The 26,915-nt window shown below is 53.8% G+C and overlaps 1 protein-coding gene across 15 annotated transcripts in view; it reads right to left on the bottom strand.

Moving 5' to 3' along the window:
• Rim (Rab3 interacting molecule) overlaps positions 1–26,915 on the bottom strand; it is a 64,420-nt gene that overhangs the window by 12,638 nt on the left and 24,867 nt on the right. For 10 of the 15 annotated variants that reach the window (XR_012993790.1, XR_012993779.1, XR_012993787.1 and 7 more), the window contains 12 exons: positions 21,656–21,875; positions 21,050–21,239; positions 15,308–15,515; positions 13,908–14,159; positions 11,471–11,735; positions 10,770–11,021; positions 10,098–10,283; positions 4,967–5,120; positions 4,589–4,755; positions 4,334–4,509; positions 4,012–4,249; positions 1–3,130 (listed from right to left, as the gene is read on the bottom strand). The exon at positions 1–3,130 is cut by the window's left edge and continues 97 nt beyond it. Coding sequence is in view for 3 of the 15 variants with exons in the window: in XM_076324461.1 (XP_076180576.1) it covers positions 1–3,130; positions 4,012–4,249; positions 4,334–4,509; positions 4,589–4,755; positions 4,967–5,120; positions 10,098–10,283; positions 10,770–11,021; positions 11,471–11,735; positions 13,908–14,159; positions 15,308–15,515; positions 21,050–21,239; positions 21,656–21,875 (5,438 nt within the window). In the remaining 12 variants the exon portion in view is untranslated. Of the gene's footprint in view, positions 3,131–4,011; positions 4,250–4,333; positions 4,510–4,588; positions 4,756–4,966; positions 5,121–10,097; positions 10,284–10,769; positions 11,022–11,470; positions 11,736–13,907; positions 14,160–15,307; positions 15,516–21,049; positions 21,240–21,655; positions 21,876–23,769; positions 23,853–26,915 lie in introns of all 15 variants that reach the window. The other 5 variants (XR_012993795.1, XR_012993780.1, XR_012993784.1 and 2 more) reach the window with 5 other exon arrangements.

Raw genomic sequence — 26,915 nt, 5'->3', positions numbered from 1 at the left:
CCTGGACGTCTTCTCGTAGGAGCTGGACTGGCCGCCGCACTCGCTGCTTTCGGGCATAGAGGAGGATCGACGATCCCGCGGGTCGTCGTCGCGTTGTTCGTTCGGGGCGGCGTCGTCGTGGGCGTCGTGGGCAAATTTTTTCCGCGAACGCCGCCGGATGGAGGACGATGGGGAGGTCGACGCCACGGCGGATTCGTCGAGGTTGTCGCGCGACGACGGTTTCGTGTTTCGTGAGGTATCGTGGTGATCGACGGCCCGTGGGTGGTAGTTTTTAGCAGTGTCGGAGGTAGCGGTTTGGGAATCAAAGAGACTTGAATTAGCGTTACCGGGGCGGGGTGCTCGGTTACGGGGCCTACGCGGATCGCACGGGCCAAATCCGCAGTTCTCGCTGCACTGGCTCTCGCTCTCCATCGAGTACTCGTAGTACTCGAGGGTGTCGCTGATCGCTACGTTCCTCTTACTACCCTGTTGTTGTTGTTGTTGTTGTTGCTGTTGGGCTTGCTGTTGACGTTGCGGTTGCTGCTGTTGCTGCTGCTGCTGCTGCTGCTGCTGTTGCTGTTGTTGATTCGAGTGCTGCTGGGCTTGTTGTTGACGTTGCTGGTGGTGGTGTTGTTGTTGCTGTTGGTGCCTCTTGTCGAGGAGTTCGAGGTCCCTGGCCTCGGGGCAGCTGCTGTTTCGTCTACGGTACCTATGCCTCGATTCTACGGACGGTCTCCTTTCTTCGTTTCTACGCGACAACGACCCGGACCTACCTAACTCCGTGGACATGGCCAACTCCCGACACTCCGGACAGCTACTCTTACGCCTACCGCGATACAGAGAGGATCGCAAAGATCCCGACCTAGAGAGTTGGCAGGTTTCCGGACAATCGCAAATCGGTTCGGTTCCGTAGTCTACGTAAACGTCTCGTTCCGTCTGGTAGTATCCCGGTCTGGTACCCTCGCGAGGAACGCCCGTCGCGTTCTTCTGTCGGAAGCAATCCGCGCAGACGACGGTCTCCATCGAGCCGAAATCTTCGTCCGAGTCGAGAATGAAATCGGTGCCGGCCGCCCGTTCTTCGTCCTTTCTCCTCGAGGCTTCGTAATAACGTATTTCTCGAGCCTCTGGACAGCTACTGTTCCTTCTGCGCCGGTACAATCGTTTCGCTCTCTCGGCCCTTTCGGAGGGGCTCAGTTCCTCGTCGGAGCGCAGCACGGGCGAGGATTCGGCTCGCTGCAGCATCATTCGTTTGCTCTCGTTGAAACTCGGAACGGAGAGGGTGTGTCTGGGTCCCGTTTCTCGATAGGGTTGCACGTTCTCGTATAGGCCGATACCGGTCTCCCGACTTCCTCTTCCGCTTCTTCGTCTTCTCCTACGGGGTATCGAGACATCCCGATACCTGTGGTCCCCGGTGGTACACTCGGGACCGCTGTGCGCTTGATAATCGTACTCGTCCGCGGAACGATAATCGCAATAATCGTCGGGTACGTACTCGTTGTCCGCGACGTACCGGGACGATCTCTTTTTCCGCGCGGTTCCCCGTCTCGCGTCTTCCCTCTCGTCGTAGTACTCGTCCTCGTACGTTCGTCTATCGATTCGCGGCAACTGAACCCCCTCGTCCTCGTAGCCGTACGATCGATGATCGTAATCCTCGATTCTCGCTCTGTCGACGAACCCTTCGTCGTACTCGATGTCCCAGTCGTAACCGTCGTATCCGTTCTCCAAATAGGACTCGCTGCTTTTCGTTCGTCTACGAGCGGGGCGACCGATCGTTCTCTGATTCTCGTAACGCTCGAGCTCGGAGGCGGCACGAAGCGGAGAGGAATTAACGTCGATCTCGCGGGCGTAATTCTCGCCGGACGAGAGAGCCTCGTCGATGCTGCAATAGATGTGCTCGCTGGACGGGTCGCAGATACCGGTGTCCAGATTCTTCGTTCGTTTCTCCGATATATCTCTGCCGAAGGTGGCATCGTGCTCTTGGAAGGTCGAGTCGATGTATTTGCGTTTGGTAGGGTCTTCCCTGCCCAGTACGTTTCGGAGAGCGATCCTCTCGTGAGTATCGAAAGACTTCTCGGGCGTGAATTCGTATCGATAACTCTTACCGGGTAGATTCGAATCGATGGCCTGTTTGTCGAAACGGGGCAGGTAAATCTCCGTCCCGCCGCAACAGAACTCGGACTCGTATCCGTAGAACGGCTTGTGATCCTGCTTGAGGAGATAATCGTAATTCTTTTCCCGGTTGAGAAGACTCTTGGGCACCTTGTCGTCGCCGTTCGAATCGAAGTAGGATTTACTCTGGTCGCCGAGGGCCGGTATTTTGTCACCGTATCCGGCATCGTTGATCGCCAGGTTCCTCTTTAGTTTCCTTCTGGCGGTTCTCAGGCTGTCGTCGCTGAATATGTTGCTGGTGGATATGGTGTCGTATTCGAAACTCTTTGCTCGCCGCGAGAGCGTACCGACACCTAACCCGAAACCGTAACGGTCGGCGTATATATCGTGCAGCACGTCGTAATCGAAGCTCCTAGCCTTCGAGAATAAAAAAGACCTACGCGGTCGCAAGCTAACGTCTAGATTCCTAATCCCGATGTCGTCGTTAAGGTCGTGCGAGCCTCTCGAGAGGAACTGGTGTCTAGGTTTCGCGGTTCTTCCGGTACGGTCCTGCCAGCTTCGCGAGCGTCTACGCATACCGGAGTCCAGTAGATAGGGCGACGAATACCTGTCGCGAAACTTCTCGATGAGACGATCGTTGAAGTCGACCTGAAGGCAATCTTCCACGTATATCTCCGGTATACGTTTCTTGGAGCTACCGGTTAGCTCCTCTGGCTTGAGTATGTAACCCTCGGAGACGCTGTACTCGCTGGTCTCCGGGCTGTAATATCTCAGCATGTTCTCGTCGACGGTCTGCGACCTCGTGAACGGCGTACGCATCTTTCTGTACAACGAGCGCACCACTGCGGACTTGCTCCGTACGAGGGGATGCGGGGTGGGATTGTGCTTGCTGGGGTTGTTGCTCCTGGGCTTGGTGGGATTGTTGTTCGGACAGTGACATTCGCTGCAGGGTACCCTAAGTCTGTGCCTGCGCCTATTGCGCCTAGGGGGCAGGGGCATAGGGGATATGACACCGGGTATTAAAACGTTTTTAACTGTCGGTCTGCAAACAATGTTTTTCATATAGAGTTTTAGCGCTTCTGCGGTTTACATAACGAGTTCGTGAGCCCATTCTTCAATCATTTTCTTTTTTTTTCAATTACTCTCAAAATGACTCTACTCGCACGTTCGCGATCGATCGAACGCGGTTCTTCGTGTTACTTTTTTGCTAGTTTCTTTTTTCTGGATTTTCCGGCATTCGTTTTCAAAAGCAACGGTACAGAGAATTTGACCTGCGAATTTTTGCATTGTCACTCGCCGAACAAAGAAATGCAGGTTGTCTTGTAGGACGTGCAACGATCGATTAGTCTCTTGGTGATAGCACGCATACGTACAGTGACGCGTTGAAACGTAGGTACACCTAGCCGTTCGACCAACGCCACGCACTAATCCCTGCTTCGTTAGAATGGGACGATATTAAATGGACATTGACACGGTGCATAGGAGGTGCGATCTAGCCACTAATAGTAGAAACCTCGAAGAGAGCGCGAAAGGAACTGGGAACCTATCAAGCAGGCGGGGGAGATGAGTAGTGCAGCTACGGGGTGACATTTCATTCGGCAATGTCCATTTAATTCAGGGATTATCGTCGACGAGAAGGTAAGCCATCAAATGTTCCACTCCGCGCACGGTGCATACATGGTGGTTCGACGAACGGAACGATCATCGACTCGGAACCGAACAACGAATCGTGGGAAAAATGAACGGGGAGGACCGCGCGAATCCAAGAGAACAAAGAGACGCGTTCAACTGGTACAGTGGATGGCTGTCTCCTCCGAAGGGATACTTTCTTTTCTATGGAACTTGTCTTGCTTTGTACACTGACTTTGAATGCAAGGTCAACGACTCGAAATTATTGTACAATGGACACTGAACTATACTCACATTAGTCCTCTGGAACCACCCGGGCGTTCCGATTGCGTACTGAAGGCACTGCTCGTCACGGAGGCTATACTCTCCATATCGGAGTCACCGAGATCCCCAAGTACGTCTTTATCGGGGCTCAAGTGTTCCCTTTGCGGTCTGTGAATTCGGTAAGCGTGACTGTGCGGCAAAGACAACGGATCGAGCTCCATCGATGGAAGATCCGAGTCCGATAGCCCGCTGTAGTGTCTTTCCCAACCTGCGACAATGCAAATGTCCAGTGTTTCCACGACTAGCCTCGTATTCGATCGACAGTTTCCGATCATCGATGAAAACCTCTCACCTCCCATGCCCGTACTCCTGTACGTGGTGTGCACCTGTCTGTTGTGGTGTCTCATGAATCTGGCTCGTTCGTCGAGATCCTGAGGGGCCCTTTCCTTCATGGCTGTCGGGATAATGGGCAACTGTCTCTTTTTCGGCGAGCCGGTGGGAGTGGCCGTTGCCGATCTCGAAACGAATCTGGAACGCGCAAAGAGGATAGCGTGTACGAATTTCCAGCGTCCGAGAGGATTCGCGGGCGGTTCGGGAGAATTCCTACCTGGCCGGTACGTAGCCGTGCGAGTAGGGCAAGGATCTGTGTTCCGGGGGAGACAGAGAGCGATGACCGGTGGGGCTCTGGGACCTTCTTCGGTGCCGAAGACTCGGCGAGTCCATGGGCGCCGCGCTGTGCGACCTGTGGTCCATCATTCCTCGATGTATATCCTCCTGGGGATTGTACAAATTGAACAACCTCGTCCGTCCGGTAGTCCGGTGGTTGGGTAAAGGGAATCGATCACGGTGCACGCAAACCCGTACTCGATTCCCCGCGTCCGATCGATCGAAGACGCGAGATATACCGTTAGACCGTTCGAAACTCGAGCGATACTCGAAGCGCCGTTACGGTGTAATTTCGAAGAAAGTCGAATGCGGAACTCACCTTGCGATAGGTCTGGTATCCGGATACGGAGGCAGGCTGCTCGCGGTTCATAAGAGCGGCTCGTTTACGGCCCTGCGGCGACATGTCCCTTCGACTCCGGTGCTCCCCGTCGATGCAGAGTTCCCTTTCCGGCGGGGGGCTAGAATAGTGGCTGCTCCAACATGCGTTCAGTTTTTCGCCGATTAGTGATCGTCGTGTCGCTTACGCGTTAAATGGGGCGAGTGCTGTGATCTCGCGCTAGATTACAGAGTGCATGCGGCCAGGCTGGTTCTCATTGGCGATGCTTGTATCAAATATGCATTCTACGTTGCGTTGCTCTTCGTGTCCTCCGATCGACACACGAACGAGCTCGGAAAGCGACAAACCAAGACAGAGGGTGCGAGTTCTACTACTTGGCAGATAACAATAACGGGTACAAGGTACTCCCGGAACGAAAGGATCTACCGCGAGATCGGTAGTCGAATGTCTCTCGCGCGAACAAGCTCTCGTTCGTTAAAGTATTTACATCCTACTTGGCGAGAGAGATAGTGGACAGAGTGAGACGCTAACTATTGACCCTTGGAACAATTTATTCCTTTTGTCGCCGTATCGCGCGAACGAGACGAGACGAAATTTCAATTCGGCTCTGCAACGGAGAGCGGAGATTTAAAAAAGTAAATTTCGATCTTTCCATCGAATTCGAATTGAACAACCGCGTTCGACAAATTCGTCCGAGGAATCTCACCCGCGGGGAAATTCGGAATGAATTACTTCCAACGGCAATACCTATTACCTCGTTCCGCGATGAACTGGTCGCAAACCGCTCGATCTGCAAACTGCAAATGCATATTCCTGCGATCCGGCGCGTAGCTATCTTTACGATTTACTTGCCAATGAAGCCAGACAGAAGGGCTGGACCTTCTTCTCGAGGTGTCCTTCGCAACGGAAGGACGTTTCCGTTGCCAAGAAGTTATCCCGCTAAAGAGAAGCTGGCCCGCTGTAAACAATGGACGACTCGCGGCGCATAGCTGCGATCAGCCGAGCCAAACGCGTAACAAAACCTCGTCCCGGAACGATTGATCGCGCGCGAACCGCGCGAAACAAAACCGACGGGAGGGTCGTCCTCCCGGTTCCTGGCAACGGAACACCAACAAGTTACGGAAAATGGTCCAGGGGGAACTGGACGCTACCCAAATTCGCGAGGACGAAGCTTTCGAGAAAGAAACGGAGCCACCCCGGCCGATGCATCGCGTTGCACTAAGCGTTCTAGAAGCCATGTCCTCTCGCAATCTAAGTCTTGTAAACGTGAACGTGGTAGATGCAAGAAGCGATGACACGATGACGCCTACGAGTGCCTACGTGATCGGTGACCTACTGAATCTCTGCGCCCAACTACGTCGTTCGCCCGACTCGGTCCGTTGTTCCGCGCGGCGGCAGCGGCGGCGGCGACGACGACGACGACGACGACGACAACGAAGACGACAACGAAGACGACGACAACGACAACGACAACAACAACGACGACGACGACGACGACGACGACGACGACGACGGAAAACGAGACACGAGACACAATTTTCCGCGACGACTCGACAACGCCAATTTCGTTTCGTCCTGTTTGTTCGGTCGGTGCACGCGCGACGAAGAAACGAGCCGCGTTGCGAGAAAGCTAGAGAAGACCGCCCTCGATGCGCTGTCGTGTGTTTGCTCGTTCAATTTGGGTCCATCGGGACCCGAAAAGCGAAAAGACATTAATCGCGAACCCTCTTTGAAATTCCGGTGCGCGCGGGCTCGTTCGAACGGAGTTTGCGTCGCGAGTGCGCTCGACCCGTGCGAACGACGATCGAGAATTTCGTTCTACGGCCGTTTCGTCGTTTCTCGTCCGACGAGATCACCGTCATTGGTCGTCCTTTACGGGGGAGAATGGAAATACAACGCGGCGTCCGTTTGACGCAGCCACCGTGGTGGTTCTCTTTGGTGCGCTTTCAACGATAGGAATGGGTGGCTCTCGGTCGTAACGCGACCGACGCCAGTCTACCGCGCGAAACGTTGTAACCTAGCGGTGAGGATGCAAGACGTGTGACTGCGTGATTCGTGAGAGAGGAGAAAATATAACTTGTAATGGCCGTACCGCTTATAATTTGACGGCATATTACGAAACCTAAAAAATAAATAACAGAGCACACGATTACAAATGAAATCGATTCGAGGAGAACGGCTGGCCGGCGCCAACGCGAAACGATCAAAGTTTAGGTTCACGCGCGCGAGCCGAGTTGGTTCGAGCTTCGAGATTCAGGGTTATCGTTGGATTCGGTCGTCGAAGAATAATTGGTCGCTCTCTGGAGCATCGTCGAGCTCGAGGAAAACGGAATCGCCGAGAGAAAAGAGAGCGATCCGATCGCGCGGACACGTCGCGAGCACGGACTCGACTCTTCGACGATGGATTTATTAATGTAACCGGTGAAACCCTTTCGGATAATCCTGTTAGGCGATATTGAAGGTTATTAAATATCGGCGCGCCGCATGGTCGGGAAGATCCCCCATCGGGACGTTTCAATTATTCGTCGGACGCGAGGTTTTTCGCGGAGTCGGGTCGCGAGTTCCGCGAGAACGAACAGAGAGAAAAAATTGGTCAGCGGCGCGCAGATTGAGGCCACGTGGATTAATGAAGCACGCGGCCGTTCCGAATCGTTTCTACAGATTCACGACGTCGAACGACAAACCCGACCTCGAGGCGTGTCGCTCGTCTCTCTCTCCCTTTGGAAACGAGGATCCGGCCGGTATTCTCGCGCGGGGCGCGCGCGAGACGCTCGATGAAAAATTTAAACCGAGCTGGCCCGCCGGTGGGGGAATCGAGGGTGAAGCCGGCTTTCGCGGAACTTTCGACGGAAGATCCGCAACTTTCCCGTATTCGAGGCTGTGTCGTGCAATTTTCAACGAGCTCGGGGAACTTTCGACTTATTATTATTATTCGAGCACCCTCGAATCGAAGAGGGTCGGAGATAAGGCGATTGATTACAAACGAAAGCGAGCGGCCGGCGAGCAATCGACCCTCCCGCCCCTACTCGGCTCCGGCAATCGCATTACTTTTCTAGAGAAGCGACTAGAAACCCACTCGAGGGGGCGCAACTTGAATTCAGAGCATCGTCCGCGGAATAAATTTACAAAGGCTCGACCAATTAGAACTGGAAATGGTAACCGAGAGAGCGAGACGAACGGACGGTAGAAACCGGTGCCGGGTTTCGAGGCCAGGAGATCTCTCTCTTCTCGGGAATTGGTTCCCTCCATCGGTAGCACGGAGAGCCGGTAACCTCGTACGCCTCTTATCCTCGATGTTCCCTCGATCCTTCGAACGATCCCAAAGCTCCGCCGGACACTTTCCACGCGAGGCGCGAGGCGCGACGCGCGACGCGCGTCTCGGAGCACCGAATCTCTTCCGCGTGGAAATTACGAGCGATCGGTATTGCGTAGGACGAAACTCGATCTCACCGTATTCGAGCAACTCGTTTCGGGACGCGACCGGTGCCTCGCGAACCACCGAATATCCGAAGGACCTCCAATTCGAGGAAATTGCGAGCGATAAAAACTTGATCAAGCGTTGCGTTCAAAGTGGATTTGTTTAGACACGCTGTCCGAGGTGGTTACCACTGTTCGTAACCGTGGGGGCTTTCCATTCGGTTTCTCTCCATTCGTTTTTTTTTTTTTTCCGTTCCGAGTTTTTTCCCCCGTTTCCCACCGGTCACGTAGCGAGAGCGGTTCCCCTCCTCTGGTTTCCTCTCGTTTCCTCTCGGTCCCTCTCCGTCATTTTCCCGACACTCTGTTTTTTTGCGTGGAAAATAAAGGATCGGAAGGCTCGGTGGAAAGCACTTTGCACTCACAAATAACGATCGGACGTCATCGTTGGAATATTAATACGGATACGGGTTCAGGGGCTGGCTTCCGCAGCCAGCGGTGGTTGCAGGCCAACTGGCATGTCAATTGGCTTGTTGCCCAGTTTTATAACTTGGCTCTCGGCCTCCTCTCTCCCCTTCTATCTCACTCTAATTCTCTACCCCGCCAGTCCGGGGTATTCTCTGGCCTTCGCCTTCCAGAATTGTCTCCGTCTCTCTTTCGAGGTTGTGGTCGTCGACGGCCTTACGTCAGAACGACGCCACCTTCCGTACGAAAACGTCCAAGTGTCCCCCTTTCGCGATCCTCGTAGCCCCTCGTTCCGAATCGGTTTCGAGCGAGTTCGAGAGATCGAGCCGGGAGAAAACGCGCTAACCGGCCAATTTCGAACCAGAGCGCGAGAAACACGCGTGGAAAAACGTTTCACGGGCCGGACCGAATCCAGGATAATCTCGAGCAGCGGCGTCGTTTCGCGTTATCGACGATTAAGACCGCGTTGCACGCTACCGGGTGAATAACCGTTACGACGACAGTTACGATGCCGGTTACGAGACCTGTAAACCGGTTCTCGAGCCGAGAATGGTAACGCTGCCGGATCGGTAACACGAGTCCTGTTGGCCAAGGACACCGGCGCGCTGCCCCCGCGATTAACTACCGTTGATTCCCGACGAAGTGCACGCGTGAACCTTGCGCGACACAGCTTCGCGCGCCCCGGCGCGTTATTCCTACCGGTAGTTTGCACTACCGAGCGTAAACTTGGGACCACTCCTCCGTAACCAACGACGTCCGATGGACTCTGTTCGTGAAATTCGGGGGGACCGAAATTGGCCCGAGGTGATTTCGAAGATCCTCGAAGAGCGTCTCGACGAGCGGCAACGATATTGCGCTTCGTTCCAATCGATGGCCAATAGGTTCGGCGAAACGGTAACAACGACCGTCGACTGAGTTTCGAAATGCAACTGCGAACGAGGTGGTCTCGAACTTACGATTGGCAGTGGGCGGGATTTTATTCGGCCTGCGGGTCCGTGGTCGCGCGAACGAAACCAAAGACGAAAGGGACCATCGAAACGGAGCTCGTTGAACGTTTCGCGGTTAAGTTGCTTCGTCGTCGCGTATAGTATATCGACGGCGCATCGCCCGTGAAAATGGCACGCTCTTCTTCCGAGTGTATCGTATCGTTCGGGGACGGCATACGAGGAGTCGAACGGGAGTGTGGGTAGAGGTTCGGAACGCGACGTAGAGAGATTTCGAAGGATCCTCTTACCTGGAGGAACTGCCGATACTGCTTATACTGGCACCGTCAGCTGTTCTCCTTTGCTCCCTGGAGACGTCGCAGTCCGTGATATCGCATTCGGAAGTGTCAGAATCGCTCAGCCGCGACGTTGTCGACGGTGGACTGAGATGGCAGTCCACCGGAGTTATCACCATGTCATCGGGCTCCTGATAGTATCTGTGCAACGCGAAATTTAGATCTCACGCTAACCGCTCTTCTCTAGTCTTAGGGGAAAAAGAATCTGCCGATTTCGTTCGTTCGTTGGGTCGTTTGTTCGTTCGTTCGTTCGTTCGTTCGTTCGTTCGTTCGTTCGTTTGTTCGTTCGTCCGTTCGTTCGTTCGTACGTTCGTTCGTTCGCCGGACAACCGCTCTACCGATTCGGGGTATCCAAGGCCATCGACGGATTCCTTCTCCCTAAGCCTAATGTTCGAGAACGACTGCCGCCTACCGCTCAGCCCCTTTCGAAAGCTCTAGGAGAATTCGTACGTTAGCATTCAGCGGCTAACAAGCGCAGAGAGTGTTCGTCGATCGGGCAATCTCTAATCTTTCCTAGTCTTGTCGTTGCAACAGGCAAAATGATTGCGCAACAGCGATCGTGTCTCATACCAAAGCCATGAAAAAACGAAGCGCCCTAATCTACGCCTCGAGCCGATAATCGCATACCTAATATGCCGATGTTCGTCGTGGCTGACCAACGGATGCCACTCCGGTTCCTCGTCCAATCGAGCCATCGCCAACTCCAGAACTATCTCGCCGAGGAAATCGTTCACGTCGTACTTCTCGTAGTCCCAGACCGTGATCTCCAACGCCCTTTTCCGCAGCTCCGGCCTCCTGATCCCGTTGTAAACGAAAGTTTGATCCCACCTCGGGTCGTTCGTGTTCGCCAATGTTTTCGTGCGTCTCTTCGATTTCTCGCTGCACAGACGGTGCGACAAGGAGGTTACGTTTGCCGATACGCTCGCGAAATTGATACGTAAATGGGGCGATACCGCGATCGATGTCGAGCATTAGCGAAAGAGTTTTCGTTGGGACGGTGGCCGGTACGGAACAGGAAAATAAAACTGCACGGGGAAGTTTTGGTAACGGCGGAATTGTTGGCAACACGGCCAAACTCAACGGCTATCTTTTTGGCTCGGGAAACCGCTTCTTCGGGAAATGATTCATTTCGAGAGGCGACGACTTTAACTTCGACATCGTCGCGAATCTTTCGGTCGGGAGCGCGAGACCGCGCGCTAGACGGTGTAGCGTCGCGTTTCCGCTCCTCCTACTCGTCCGTTCGTTTCAAATCGATACCGCGCTTCTCGAACGCGCCATCCTCCTCCAACGGAGAACAAGTACAAAGATTTTTACCGTTTCCTTCTCACCTCTTATCCGGAAGCAGGAAGATCTTGGCATAGGGATTCCTGGGTTGACCGTTGCTCTTCGGCGTCAGCCTGACCGCGCAGACCAGCGTGACGATCAACTGAAGCGCCACAGGATCAAAGCCCACCATCACTTGTAGATTACCACCGACGTTCGTGTTACCGGCGGGTTGTCGAATCTGTCTGGCGCGTTCTTGAGCGTGCAGATCCGGCGAGCCGGGCGAGGTCACTAAAACCGAAGGTTTCTCGCGCCTCGCGTCGTACAACTCTGCAAGTGATCGTTCAAAACGCCGTCTGGACTTTAGATATTCTCTCGGTCGATCCGGGAACTTTGGACGCTCGAATGGACTACGTGGGAGAAGGCTGGGTCCTACGTATCGTCGCAAATTGGACGAGAGGTCATCGGGGACAGGGTCGGTGAACAATTGGAAAAGAAAACGGAGACTCGAGGATCGGTCGAAGAACAAAATATTTCCAAATACAGCAAGGATTACGGGGATCGAGAGTACGAGCGATGCAAGAAATACGTAAGAAAAACTCGTTCCCGGAAACGTTTTGCAACGGTGACGATCAGCGACGATTCGCGTCGGTTTCCAGCGATTCGACGGTTGGGTTTATTCGGCCAAAGGAACGCGGATTTAATTCCTTAGAAATTTACAGGCCCTCGTTACTCGGGGAATTCTCTGGGAGTAACCGTCGAATCGCTGCAAGATTCTCGGAAACTCGTGGCTTCCCTTCATCACCGAGCGTAATACAATTTGCGGGCGGATACATCCATTCCTCGGGTGATAATTACGATTCACGTGCAGGCTACTCTCGAGCTGCTCGACGTCAAAAGTAACGCATACGTTGCGGACGCATCGAATGCGGCCGGATCAGCGTCGTTCGCGGACGTGTCCGCGCTTAACGCGTACCCCGAGACGTGGTTCAGGAGTGTTGCGTTTTCTTCGCTCGGACCCCGAAGGCATCGGTCGTTACGTGTCTTCGATCGAACGAACAAGACATCCAACTACCGCCGAACGATACAAAAATACCGCTTCGTACTGCGATTACTTCTACTCGTAGTATACGCATCTAGGTTCCGTTTGCAAGCGATCGGGGAAAATAATACGGTTAAAGTATCGTTACTAAAACTAGCAAGATAATGCCTATGATCGTGGTACGAATAGGTTTGAATCGGTATTGCGACGACGCAACTTTCGTCGCGCGACGAAAGTGCCTACGAAGGAGATAATCGCAAAATGACGCACCGTGTACAGAAGGGTTTGAAATGCTTGGGTTCTTCCAACGGGGAGAAATGCGAAACGACGTACATAGATGCGATTAAACGTTCGTACAAAGAGTCACTGGTCTCAAGTTGTTGCTCCCATAAAACTATGTTCGTAAAAACGAGGGTGTTAGCGGACGGATAGGGCAGGGTGTGTGCGCGGGTTGGGTGCATTGCCACTACTGTCTACGTACTACGATAACATCGACGTAATACACAAAGCGGGACAACGGTTGCCGAGTCTTTCCGCGTTCGATCGTTCGGCATCGATTTCGGTGTTGCGCGTACCGGTTACGGACAATGGCAAATCTCTTCGTTTACCGTTTCTCGTATCGCGTGTCTCTCGAGACCGTCCCGAGAAAGAGTATCGCGAGGAGAGGGTGACAAGAGAACGCGGCGAGCAGTCGGACGGAAGGGAAACATCGATCGCTCGGGATCGAAATTGAAGAAATTTTAGGCCTACCCGGTAGAATACATTTCTCAAGACCTGGAATACGAAAAAAACATACAATCCGTGACGATGCAGCGTCGCATTCGGTGGCCTTAACTGTACTTGTGCGTCTACGTGACGCGTTTCGCACAATTGGCTCTAAATTTGTCTATTCTACGCGTTACTACGTCACGATACGTGTACAGCCGGGGTATCGCGTCGAACGAAGCGTTCGATTCGCGCGGAGAGATTCCCGAACGCGATCGTTTGGAATCTCCGCGATCGAATCGAGACGCGATGTTCTCCTCGTTACGCGTTCGAGGTGAAAACTGTTCGCTCGACGATCACCCCGCGCAACGGGTTTGCGTGCTCACTGTCGAGGCAACGATACGCATCCCCCGTGAACAACTACGATACTGGTTCGCAGCGAGTCCTACGGCATCCTAAGCGTCGTCTATCGCGAGCGAGCGAGCGAGCGAGCGAACGCGTACCGCTCTCGGTTCCGCGAGACGACACTGTCCACCTTCTCTACCGTCTCCTCTAAACACGTGGTTACGCTTACGCTTCGGGACAGCTCGAACTATCTTTTCGCGCGTGCAAGCACGCTGGAAACTCGTACCGGGAGCGAGAAGAGAGACGGAGAAGAATATAGAACGGCCGAGAGCAAATCCTGAGAGCGTGTTCGTGGGAGAAACAAGACGAGAAGGAGAAAACGGTGACGAGGGGGAGAAGCGCATAGTCACCTTTGTGATGTTGCGGCCCGGGGATCGTCTCCGGGTGCTTTTGTCTCCACTGCACTGGGATCCTCCTCGGTGGCATCGACGTCGAAGGCGTCCGCCCCCCAGGCATCGTCACCGGCGCCGTCGTCGCGGACAAGTTCCGCGAAACTAACAGCTCCACTTGGGGCTCCTGTCTCGACTCGGCGATGATGTCGTAAACTTCACCGAAGCTCTTGCCCTGGAGGAACTTCCCGTTCCACTTGATCACCTCGTCACCTGAAATCGTCGAGTGTCCGGTCGGTTCCTATTGGATCGCCTCGGGAACGGGAACGTGAACGGGAACGGGAACGGGAACGGGAACGGGAACGGGAACGGGGACGGTGAGGCGAGCGGTGACGGGGGGGTGGGGTCGAGGAGGGGAACGCGAGGGATTTATTTACTCCGGAGAGGAATCTCTCGATGGGCGAACGCGACCGAGAGGACCGAGGTTTCGGGATGGACGGTTTCGCGAAGCGAGCCGATCCAAAGAGAAATCCTGACTCGGATGTTTCTAGCTTTGGGTGATCCGGGAATGCTTGCGGACCGCTGAATTGGATCGGGGCTCTTTCTCGATCGTTTAAATTGTTTCTTGCGTGTTACGCGATTGCCGGACAATCGTTTCCTCGTAGAAGCGACGGCAGCCATTGCGGTTTTAGAGACTTTGGAAGGAAGGATTCGTCGACGGCTTGGATAGCCCGATCGGTTACAGGGCTCGCTCGACCGAGCGAAAGATACGCGGATTCGAATCACGGTCCAACGATCCGATCGACCGATTCTTTCCCTCCTGGGATCGACGGAGGATCGCGAGTCGTCGAGAGCTCTCTTCCGGCCGAGTCTAGGCAATTTCGATCGTCCTTTCCGTTGGCTCGGGAAACTCTCTCGTGAAATATTCTAGGATGGAACGAGCCGAGAAGCAAACAACACCGCTGCGCGACATTTTCGACGTACCGTTCACCGCGGTTCCTACGAGCGAGCATTCCTTCGCGCAGGAATCGATCTTGACGGCTCGCGATACCCGAGGCTTTTCCAGTTCGCCCTTGCCAATCTCGTGCGAAACTAGGTGTCGGAATTAATTTGGAAACTCGCGAAACGACGCCGACGGAAGAGATCGTCGAACCGGTCGAGTTATCCGAGAGTTTAACGGATACTTGCGGATTGTTCCCGGTAAACCTGGAACGATGCATCGAAGCTCGATATCAAAGGGCGGAGCGATCGATCGGTCGTTTTTCTCGTTACGTTGGACGAGCAACACCTTGGACAATCTTATCGGCTATGAGGGTAGGCGAAGCGTGGAAGGTGACTAACCGAAAGCGATTCTTTTAAAAGGGACAAGAAGGAACGTAGAAGGTGAGTCCCGGGCCATCGGGTTAAATTGATCGTCTTACCGGGTCTCAGTTGACCTTCTATGTCGGCCGTGCTACCCTTCTTGACCTTCTCGATGACGGCGCCCATAGAGCCATTCTCCAGCAGCTTCCCACCAACGACTTTCAGCCCGAGTATACTACTACTGCTTCCGGAACCAGGCTGCTTTCGCAACACCAAATGGCCAATGAACTTCTGGCCGTCTCTGCTCACTTGCCAGGAGAACGGATGCTACGAAGCGCGGAGAGAACACGTATTTTGTTTTCTTTCGTTTCATTGTCAGAGGGTCGCGATCTTGTGATATGAGGGGAACCGCGTTGCCCGCGTTTGCGAAACTTCGAAATCGACGCGTTACGGTGAACGACTGGTGCGAAGGGCTCGCGCGAACCATCGTCGATTTCCAAATTTCCGACGCGGCAAAACTCGATCGCTATGATGGTGGTTTCGTGAACGGACGGTGACGTTGATGATTTCGAAGCTGACGTCCCGGGAAAAATATCCTCCGCTCGCTATTCGCCGATCTCGTAACGTTTCTCGTAAGCGCGACGAACATTCGACATCGATTTCCGTTACCGGTCGCAGGATACTTTTCTCGCGGGTAACTCTCGCAAAAAAGAAAGCCGAAGAGAACGATAGTCTCCCTGGTAGTGTGATGGGCATAACACGGAGGATACTCGAAGGACATCCGTAACTGGGAATCGATCGTTGCGCCGAGGAACGTTACGGGCTCTCGTCTAGAGAGAGGAAGATTTCGAGAACGATTCGTGAACGCGAAACGGCCGTTCGAGTATCCTCTCGACGATTGAAGCGTCCGCTACCATGTGAGTCTACGAGTTCTACGGTGGAGATATGGTAAAATGATCAAGCTCGACAAAGGAGAAAGCCATCGTACACCTAATGCGTGTCTAAACGGTACGAACAATCGCTAGAGTTCATGCTCTACACATGCTTTCGACGAGCACACGAGCAATAAAGCAACAATCAGTCCCATCGAACTCCAAATGTCCGAGGTCTCCGTGGTTTCGGGCATGCAACAGCTGCGTGATCACAATCAGGTTGCGTAAAAACCGTGGAAGTGAAGTTTCTCTGTCGAAGAGCGACTCGATTCATCTGGTGGATCTACTTTAGGGAGAGGGGTCGCCTCCTTCCGGTTCCCAGCCTATCGTGTCGATCTGTGCTTGTGTGGCGATTTACACAGATGTCGTTAATTGCGCGAGAGACCGATTTTACTGGGAAGTTTTCCATCGCTCGCGTTCCGACTTCTCTATCGGTACTCCAAGTTTCGCTCGCGATAACGATATCGACCTTTCCAGCCCTGCCCTACCAAAATATTGTCCAACTTCGATACAATTGGCTGCTCGAACCTCTCGAACCGCGTCGTTCTCGTCCTTCCCTTTATTTTTTCATAGCTGCTCAGCGTTCCTTTCCGATTTCCTCCGATCGAGAGATTCGACCGAGTTCGTATCGCGAGACCGACGAGCTTCTCTCTCCTATTTTCGTTCCACGGTTACCGTCCCCGAACCGAATAGTCGTAATTAAATATTTTACCAACCAAGTTAAATACGTCTCCGAAGTTCCGCCAAGAACGCTCGTTAAATTCGAACGAGGTAAATGGAGCAGCTCGAAACGTCTGTTCTCCGTTACGAACTTAAACGCGAGTTTCCGTCGATCGCGATTCTTTTTCTTCTCGTTTTCGCTTCTTCGCCTTCGAAACGCGAAACGCGAAACGCGAAACGCGAAGCACGAAACGCAAGCGCTTCGAACAATTCGGCCGGAACTCTGTTTTCTTAGCCGGTTCCGGGCCGCAGCCAATTATATCCGTATCTTTTTCTTTTTTTTCTTTTTCGTTTTATTTCGTTCCTCTCTTTTACGTTTCCGGGACGCTGACGAAGTCGCGGATTTATCGAAAGACGCCGCGAAACCGATCGACGAAGGCTAACGAGATCGTCGAGACTCGCCGCTCTCGGATATCCTTTGGCCGTGTTCCAATTCGATTAATTATGAACCAGGTACGTCTCTCTCTCGACAACCTGGCATCCTTTCGGCCCCTTTAATTGGACGTTTCGGATCGGTAGCGGCTCGTGAAATCGCCCGAGATTCTATGGACCGGCGATTGACACGCGCTCGGGAAAGAAAACGCTTCGATTGGACGCGATCCGAGCCGAAGCATCGCCTCCGAGAACAGGATATCGATACCGTGCCGCTTCGTTGGGAATAACGTCGATACGAACGGAGACGAAAGGGAAAGCTTCAAATTGGAAATTACGGACCAGAGTGTACGGATAAAGTTAGGCGATACCTAACGACAGGAGCGACGCCTACGCTCGGATGAATATTCGAGAATAGATTGTTCGCGCGCTCGTTTCTCCGCTCGAGAGACAGACACGGTACATCCGTAGTTGTTACGGACTGGACGAAGGGTAGAACGGCGAAAGAGCGAAACGGTACGGCGGGGATGGTTTCTCGTTGGCCTCTGAGCAACGATGATACGCGCTCGGAAGAAACGATCGACGCACCGAAGAAACGAAAGCGCGAGATAACCGGGAGCTCGCGTTACTCGAACGATCGAAAAGCACACGCGCGGCCAAAAGAATACGCAATTTAATTTCCCGGGATCGCGTGTTCGCCGTTCTCGATCGTCGCCGCAATTTCGAGCGGCCCTTGACCGATATCGTCCGTCAATGGGAAACTTTCTCGCTGAATCATTTTTTTTCCCCGTGGAAGGAAAATTACGTTTAATCACGGCCCCCGTCTCCGGCAGAGGGTCGATCTTGATTTCACCGAAGGAGTACACAAGACGATCCGTCGGCGGATAAATTGCTCGATCGCCGTCCGTTTACTCGGACCGAGTTTAATCTTGCTTATTTGCCTCGCATAATTGGAACACGGCCTTCCACCGAGTTTCCTGTCTTCCTCCATTTATCGAACGATGATCCGTGGTCGGGGAGTGCGGGTCGTGGGACGGGAGCGGTATCGTCGACGCGAGTGCACGCGATTTCGTGACCGCGAGGGTAATCGTTCGTTCCTGTTGCGGGAAAACGATCTCCGGCGAGATCGAGAGGCAAGGTGATCGTAGAAACTAAAGGAGAACGATCGAGAGATATTTTCACCGTCGGAAACGGGACTCGAAAAGTCGGTCAGCAATACCGATCGCGTCCCACCGACGAGTTTCGAACGCGAACTCGGAGTTCGAAATTCCGTTCGGCGAAGTAAATTCTACGCACGGAAAATCTTAGAGGTACGAAGAAAGTTTGGTTCGTCGAGCGTAATCTACGAAGAAACACCGACGATTTTCGAAATCGAGGAACGATTCCGATCACCGGGAACACCCTCGATTCTCGATTTCGCGGAACCAACATCGGGAACGAACGATCGATCCGACGAGGCGATCGGGGTCGGCGAGGCGGTCCCCGGTTACGCGAGTCCGTAACTCGCGGATAACTGCTCGTTCCGTTCGAGCGATTTCACGAGAGTCGGACAGACGGAGAAAGAGAGGAGGAAACGGTGGAGGAGGAGGACGGCCACCGGAGAGACTCGAAAGAATGGGTTCGCGTGCCGCGGATCGAAATTCGACGCCGATTTACGAGCCCGTGTAATAACAATAACGGATAATCGAACCGTGGTTTGCCCATCGACCATCCCGACGCCAGTAAATTGACAAATACACCCACGCGAGGAGACTATCGGAAAACTAACGTCCGAATGGAAGCTGCCCGCCCGGAAGAACAATGACGGACGATGATGCCGGCTATTTGCCAGCGCGCTCTATTTTCACGCGATGATTCCGAACGTTGCCGAGTCGTTGCTACGGCGTAACTCGCTCGAGATCCTCGATCGGGCAGGTTGGACTTTCGTTAAGAATGTTTAACCAAAAATAATCTCGCGTTTTAAGAAAGGTCCATGGTTCTCCTTCGATCGCGTTCGAGTTCCGTTTCGCGTTCTCGTCTTATTTCGAGACGAAACGGAGGACTGCGATCGGACACGGACACTCGGAAGAAGAACAATCGCGACGCCATCCTGGCGATCGAGGCTCGAAGAAATAGGAACGGTAATCGGTTCGTTTACCGAGTCTTTCTTTGTATTTCGTTCCGGATCGGGTATTTTAACCGGGAACGTTCGAGGAGGTCGGAACGGAGATAATGGAACGCTGCTCGCTTCGACGATCGCGGAGAACCGCGCGGGTGAAGAGCAACCGTCGCGCCGAAGAGAAATAAATATCTCGCGTTGGAGACGCGCGCGACGAAACGACTCGGTCGAGCGAGCCTTTCCTCGAGATTCGATTAAACGCGAAACGATACATTGTCCCGGGCCCCGCGCGATATGTATCGTGTGGTGAATGAACAGTGGTGATGTCAGTGGTGAGAAGGGGACGAGAGTCGTGTAACGCGAACGAGAAACCTCCGTGCGAAACCTCTCTCTGCCGAGAAACTTGCGAAGAACGTGACGATCGGTAACTAATCTAGAAGCGAACGCGTACTTGGAACGAAAGTTACATCGATCCGAGGTCGAGTCCGAGAGAAACGATCGAAGCTCGCGACCAAGGCATGGATCCGTTCGGTTCAACGACGAGATCGTGGTCGCTTCGTTGCTCGAGAAGAATGCATGGAAGCGTTGCCCGCGGAGACGCGAAAGTAGCCGAGTTAACAGAGGCGAGACAATGAGAGAGAATGAGTTTCGCGAAGAAAGCGATGGCGTCCTATTTCTATGTCGTTTAATCACGGGACAAAGTCCCGAGAGCTCGTCGGCGGTGAGAGAACTCAAGACTCATGCGAATGTGCGATTATCTATGCGGCCAGGAACGCTGCATTCCCGTCGTGTTCGTCGAATGCTCTTGCTCCGTGACGCGTGACGGTGGTTAAGACTCGACTCGAAAGAGGTCCGGGCTTGCACGCGCAGCGCAACAACCAGGTTACAAACTATAGAAATGTGCGTACGGAGTAAAGTCGTAACGAAAAGGACGGATCCCAGCACGGAAGCCTTCAAGCTCGAAGTTTGGGAGTAAATCGAGCAAAAGAGGTTTCTTGATCACGAAATTCACGTGTAAGGAATGATCGAAAGTGGTGGATCGTTGAAAGTTTTTAAATGAGAGACGCATCGAGGCGCGGGATGGCGACGGAATGTTTCCCTCCCTGAAACTTCGGCTCACCTGGCGTTCGATGCACGTTTACCGTTTACCGTTAACCGTTAACCCTTTCGTTGCGCGGCTCGAGGACGAACCGTCGGTTTCGAAACGATCGGCGACAAGTACGGCGAACGAGAGCGACTACTCGGAGCTACGGTCGACCAGTGTTCCGAACGAAAGCGAAAGATCCTTCCCGTAGGGAAATCGGCAACGAAAGGGTTAAATCGAAACGTTTCGCTAAACACTACTCTAGGTTACATCAACCAATCGGGTCAGGCACTAACGGACCAATGACAGTCCTCTCTCCGCTAAAGCTACGAAAGCAAGGAACGAGGAAGAATAAACCGTATTCCACTTTGGACGACAGACCCGCCGCGGTTTAGCGCCTGAAAATTGGGCGCGACGCGAGAGAGACGAACGCGACAAAACGCGTCGTGTCTCGACACGAACGACGATCGCGCGACAGAGACCCCTTTTACTCGATCCACCGGTTTCCTAATGTCTAATCGAAGCGACTGCCTGGCCGTGTCGCTCGAAACGACTGGAGCGCAACACGACGGAACTCTACCCTCTGTGACCGAGAAGCAGTTCTCGATGTTTCCGCGAGCAACGGGCGGTAAACGTCGAGTAACGGGCCCCGTACCTTGGGCAGCTCGCCCCTGTTGCTGTCTTCACTGCTCGTGAAGGTGCTAGAGGTGTCTATTCCGGAGTCTTTGGTCGCGCTGTCTTGGCTACCCTGTCGATCGGCCTCCCAAGACCAATCCTCCTGAGAGCCGCCGACATTGGTCCCACCGTCAAATCGCACTGTCTTTTTCCCCCTCCTCTCCGTGAACCTGATGGACACGCCACATACACAGAGATACGAGACGATGTACTGTGTGCCTGCGAGTGACTGTTTGCGTGTACGTGTGCGTGTTTGTATCGTGTTACTTCGTTCGTTCTTGGCCTCCTCCTTCTCTCGAACGCGTCGCGGCGGAGGAGGAGGCTCCTGCTACCGCGGGCCCGATTTCGATCCCGAGTTTCTCGGATACGGCTCGCCTACCCGCCTCTACCCGTGTCTACTTCGCGCGTGCGTCGCCGCTCGAACGAAAGAGACGCGAGAACGCGAGAACCTTACTCTCGGGTAGCGACCGTCGCCGAGAATCCCGGGACCACCGACGCAACCACGAAACGAAAATAATTGAAAGTAAGAACCAATGGAGGACGACGACGACAAAACGACGCACGATCGCCAACTTTGCACACGCACCTCCTACTGTCGCCGCGCCACTCGTCGCCGCACCTTCGGAAGCTCCGTCTGACGAGAGTGCTCTCCTCTTTTCGCGGCTCTCGCGGTGGATGATGACCGTTATATTCGATGGTCATCGCGCCCGTGTTGCGATGCCCGTTCTGGGGTCCGTTCTGCCTACCATTGTGTTCACCGCCGGACATTGACATCGGACCTCCCGTATGGTGGTAGTACCCCTTCCCTACAGTAGATCCAAAACGTTTCGTTTCCTCCGTTCTCGGCTATCGGGCTATCGATCTAAACCGTGGCCATTCTTAACGCTACCGTCTACGATCTAGTTTTCCTTCCATTTCTTTTTTTCTTTTTTTTTTTTCTCGGATACTAGCACGCTTTCGTGTCTTCGAGCGGGTTAACGCGAGCCTCGCCCGAAAAATACGTACACCCGATTTGAAAACGGTCCACGCCCTACGATAACACCGTTTCGTCTCCCGCCAATCGATTCCTACCGCCCCCTGATGTATCTCTCTCCAAGCTCGCTGTCCCTGAATGTACGCGCTCTCACCGAATTACGGTACACCGGTGAAAAACGGGCTAAGACAGCGGTGCAGGCTTGCCCCTCGGGGAAATGTGTGAGAAACGGTGCACCAGCGAACCGGGAGCCGTGCGAGTCGAGTCTGGACGGCTCCCGGAACCCTGTACCACCGGTACACGCGCTTCGATGTGCAGGGCCTGTGTGTCTGTATGTGTGTGTGCGTGTGCCTGTGTGTGTGTACACGTGTGTGCGTGTGCGCGCGAGCGCGAACGCGAGCGCGCGCGTGTGCCTGTGTGTTGTACGTGTGTGTACGTAATGTGTGCGTGCACAATAGCGATGCCACCTTTCGAAGGACAACCATCGAGATTCCCGATCTCGGAACTCGTCGCTCCGAGCTACTTCGAGGGTCGAGTCGGTACGGAAGATTTTGCGATTTCGCGCCTGTTCGAAGAAAAACGGAGCACGACTGGGAGCTGACCGGGAAATAAATTCCTCGGCGTGATATCGATCGCCGGAATCTCGCAACTCGCGAAACGCAAGCGTGCAAGAATTCGTGGATCACGGGGGTTCGAAGTTTCCGGGGTACCGGATCGGGGACCGTGGGCCGGGGGCCGGGGGCCGGGGGCTGGGGGCCGCGCACCGCGCGCCGGGAAGCCTCCACCGGGGACGTTACTCGTCTTCCAGACGAACATCGAGGCAACGGAATGTGAGAATGTCGGGAGTATCTGGTGAGCGATACGTGTACGTGGCGTGAGTGAGGTGTAAACGATATAGTATACCTGTGCACGATTCGTAGCCGTCCAAAGTAGAACAAATAAAATCTGTTACAGCTCTGCCGACCGATCGCATCTTGCGATCGAGGTATCCGACGAAAGGAATCGTTCACGGATCGAGAATCTTGCGCCGAAGACGCGTGGAGAAGACGCGAAATTTCGATCGTTCGTCAATGGTCGATTCTATCCGAGTCTTTCCCGCTTAAGTCGATCGCGAACCACGGACATTCCGACAGCGGTGGGAAAACGCGGGAAATTGAAAACGTTTCGAGAGATACGCAAAGAAGGGCGGACGTTTCGTCGAAAATTACCACCGAATGGTACGCGTGGCCGCACACGTGTCCCTTTCCCAATCGTTCGCTCGTTTTCGGGACGTCGTTAGGCCAACGAAAAAAGTCCGACGTCGAATCGACTTCCAAAAAATCCGTTTCGGATTTTCGGAAAACACGGTACGGTCTTTTTCTGTCTCCGATACGGTACATCCGCGACCGGTCGGCAGATGACGTACACACACATGCACACGCATACGCAGAGATTTACATATAATATATATTTAGGTAGATATATATATGTATGCGATCGGTTCGTATATATGTATATACATACGTGTATACGCATACATATGTATATACATACGTACATATATACGTATATGTATATATACACGCGCAGACACATACATATATATATACACACACACACACACATATATATATATATATATATATATATATATATATATACATACATACGTACGTATGTATATATGTATATAGATAGATAGCGGAAAACGAACTGCCTTATTTGCATTTGAGAAAATTAGTAGGTACCGCGAGAAATTGACGATTCATTCTGTCCCCGGGCTTCTCCCTCGAGCTCCTGGAAGTCACCACCATGGACGGCGGTTTTTCCCCTAAAAGGCGATCTCTCTTTAAGTCACACATGTTCCACGATATGCACGGCGTCGCTTATCGCTAGAGTTAAAAACAGAATACGATAAGACCGCTTGAAATGCCTCGTGCACGATTCGTGTACGGTTTCGAGCGCGCGATGGATCTAAAATTCTCCACGCGAGTATCGAACATATAAACGCGTGTCCGCGAGAGAAGGAATCTCTCGATAAAAGTTCCGCTACTTGGGTCACAACGGGTATATCGTTCGTAACACTGGGATCATCTATATGCTACGCTCGGTTCGATGCAAACAGAGGGGTTGGGTGGGGTGTAGAAAAGAAAATGGTCACTGCTATGGAAAACTGCACTATGTATAACAATCGAACACTGTACTAATGGTAATCGCAATATTGCAGGCAGTGTCTGGTGTTCTCACTACGCGCAAGAAGTAAGTCGTCGTTTCGTAACGATTCCGCCCCGGCTCGAGAATTCGATCAAGGTTGATTCTTTTCAGGAGGAGTATCGTCGGGAAGGGGGTAAGGGCCGTCTCGTTCGTCGAGCACGCTGTTGCAAATAAGGCGTACGACGACGCGTCGAAAATTTGGCAAATTTCGCGCGCGGAAGGACGCTTCCGTGTTCGTCGCGCGCGCGCGTCGATGGCACGCGTTCCATCGTAGAGTCGCGTACGAAACGAGACCTCGCGGTACAACGAGTAACGTAGCTCGAATTCTCTCTTCGCTGTCGAACGTTACGCGGCCGCGCGCCTACCGAATTCGGTTCGAGAAACAAATTTACGGGCAATGTTCGCGAAACTCGTTTGTAATATTTTTACACCGTGTCGGACGAATGTTGGCGTAACGCGGAAAGATGGATCGTGGCGAGCGAATAGTACGAAATTGGTTTCATTTTCGTTGTTCCAGTGGCTCGAAATTTCGTGTTCGCGTGGCGTGGACACCGTTTCGGAAATAGCTCGTTCGTTGTCGGTGCTTTTCGTAAACCATTGGTTCCTTTAACGCCCGACCGAGAACAGACTTCTAAATTGTTTCGAGCTGCGTACCTTCGAATTATTACTTTTCGTCTCTCCGAAACGCGTCCCGTTTAACGACGCGGTGCGATGCGATGCGATGCGGTGCGGTGCGGTGTGATGCGGTGCGGTGTGATGCTGTGCGGTGTGGTGTTGTGCGGTGCGGTGCGGTGCGGTGCGGTGCGGTGCGGTGCGATGTGGTGCGGTACGGTGCGATGTGGTGTGGTACGGTGCGGTGCGGTGCGGTGCGGTGCGGTGTGGTACTGTGCGGTGCGGTGCGGTGCGGTGCGGTGCGGTGCGGTGTGGTGCTGTGCGATGCGGTGCGGTGCGGTGCGGTGCGGTGCGGTACGATACGGTGCGGTGCGGTGCGGTGCGGTGCGGTGCGGTGCGGTGCGGTGCGGTGCGGTGCGGTGCGGTACGGTACGGTACGGTACGGTACGGTGCGGTGTGGTGCTGTGCGGTGCTGTGCGGTGCGGTGCGGTGCAGTGTGGTGCGGTGCGGTGTGGTTCGATGCAGTGCGGTGCGGTGCGGTGCGGTGTGGTGCGGTGCGGTGTGGTACGATGCGGTGCGGTGCGGTGCGGTGCGGTGCGGTGCGGTGCGGTGCGGTGCGGTGCGGTGCGGTGCGGTGCGGTGCGGTGCGGTGCGGTGCGATGCGGTGCGGTGCGGTGCGGTGCGGTGCGACGGACGGGGCTGAGCACGTTCGGAGATTAAAGCGCGACGATAATCGGTATTCCGCGCGAAAGACGAGAATCCTTTGCATAATCAGCCCCGGACGTCGCTACAAAGTGTTACGAGCGAAGAAACGTTCGTACCGTCGAACGAGCCCGCCGGAGCGAGATTCAAAGGGTGTTCAAAGCGCGTTCAAGGTAGGCGGGATAGTTACGCATCCGCGGCTATCCGATCCCGTAAACGTGGTATTTTCCGGTAAACGATGCTCGCTCCCGTAATAAATAGAAGGTTACGCGCGAGGTAGTAGCGAGCGGTTAGAGTCGGTAACTGGCAGCGGACTCGGTCGGTGCACGGAGGCGGCACGGAGTCTTAATTTAAAAGTTAGATGACACCGACTTACCGCGTATAAATCACTCCGGGATTTTACCCCGTTCGTCGCCCCGTACCCCAGCAGCCTCGACTCCGGCAACCTCGACGTATCCGGTTCGCAACCCACCCACCGCGTCGAAAAATCGCTGAATTTACGAGACCGATGTACCAACGTAGCCGGTAGCCCGGAGAACGGTAGTCGCGGCTAGATATCGAACGTTCGCCAAACTCTCGGTTTACGCGTCGCGCGATCGAATTATTTGCTTCGACGACGAACGAGACGAACGAGACGAACGAGACGAACGAGGGGTTACAGTCGAGACACAGAAACCTCGAGATCGAGTCGCCACGGTCCACGGAACGATATCGGCGTTGATACTCCGGTTCCTACGAACGTTACGGATTTTTTTCGATCGGACACCCGGTCGCTTTAAAGAGCAGCCGTGGTATCGTGGACGCACGATCCCGACGATATCGTGCCCCGTAACGCCGGCTTATCGAGTACATCGAAGGACGCGGAGTTTTCTGTGTCGGGGAGAGATGCGTCGTGACGTCAAGGAGACAGAGGAGAACGGAGGTGGGGTTTTAAGGTATCGGGGACGCTCTCCGTGAACGCGCGTCGCTCCTGAAAACGAATTAAAAATCTGTTTAATACCATTTTAGCCTGAACAGAAAAACGGGGAGGTGGCGGGGGGAAAGTCTTGAGCCGGACGGGAACCGTCAAAGGAGAGGTGATCAAAGGCGGAGGCAGCGGGCTCGATGAGAGGCCAAAGCGTGGCCGTGACGATTTATCCTTCGCCTCCCTTCTCCTCGTCTGCCTGGGATCCGGTGGACGTCGCAGCTCCCCGCCTCTCTGGATATCCTCTCGTTAAGGGGACGTCGCAGGCTGCGAGCGCGCGTAACGGACTTACCTCTCGTAACTTCTACAAACTAATTGTCTCTAGTCGCTAATTGTATCGTGTGCATCTACGAATGGGAGCAACAACGCCGTTCGACCGAGCCGGTCGCGTTTATCTCGCGA

Source organism: Ptiloglossa arizonensis, chromosome 1 (assembly GCF_051014685.1).
Source record: "Ptiloglossa arizonensis isolate GNS036 chromosome 1, iyPtiAriz1_principal, whole genome shotgun sequence".
In the NCBI taxonomy this organism is placed as follows: Eukaryota; Metazoa; Arthropoda; class Insecta; order Hymenoptera; family Colletidae; genus Ptiloglossa; species Ptiloglossa arizonensis.
Note: the sequence above shows the minus strand (reverse complement) of the source record. Positions and strands in the feature narration are given on the sequence as shown.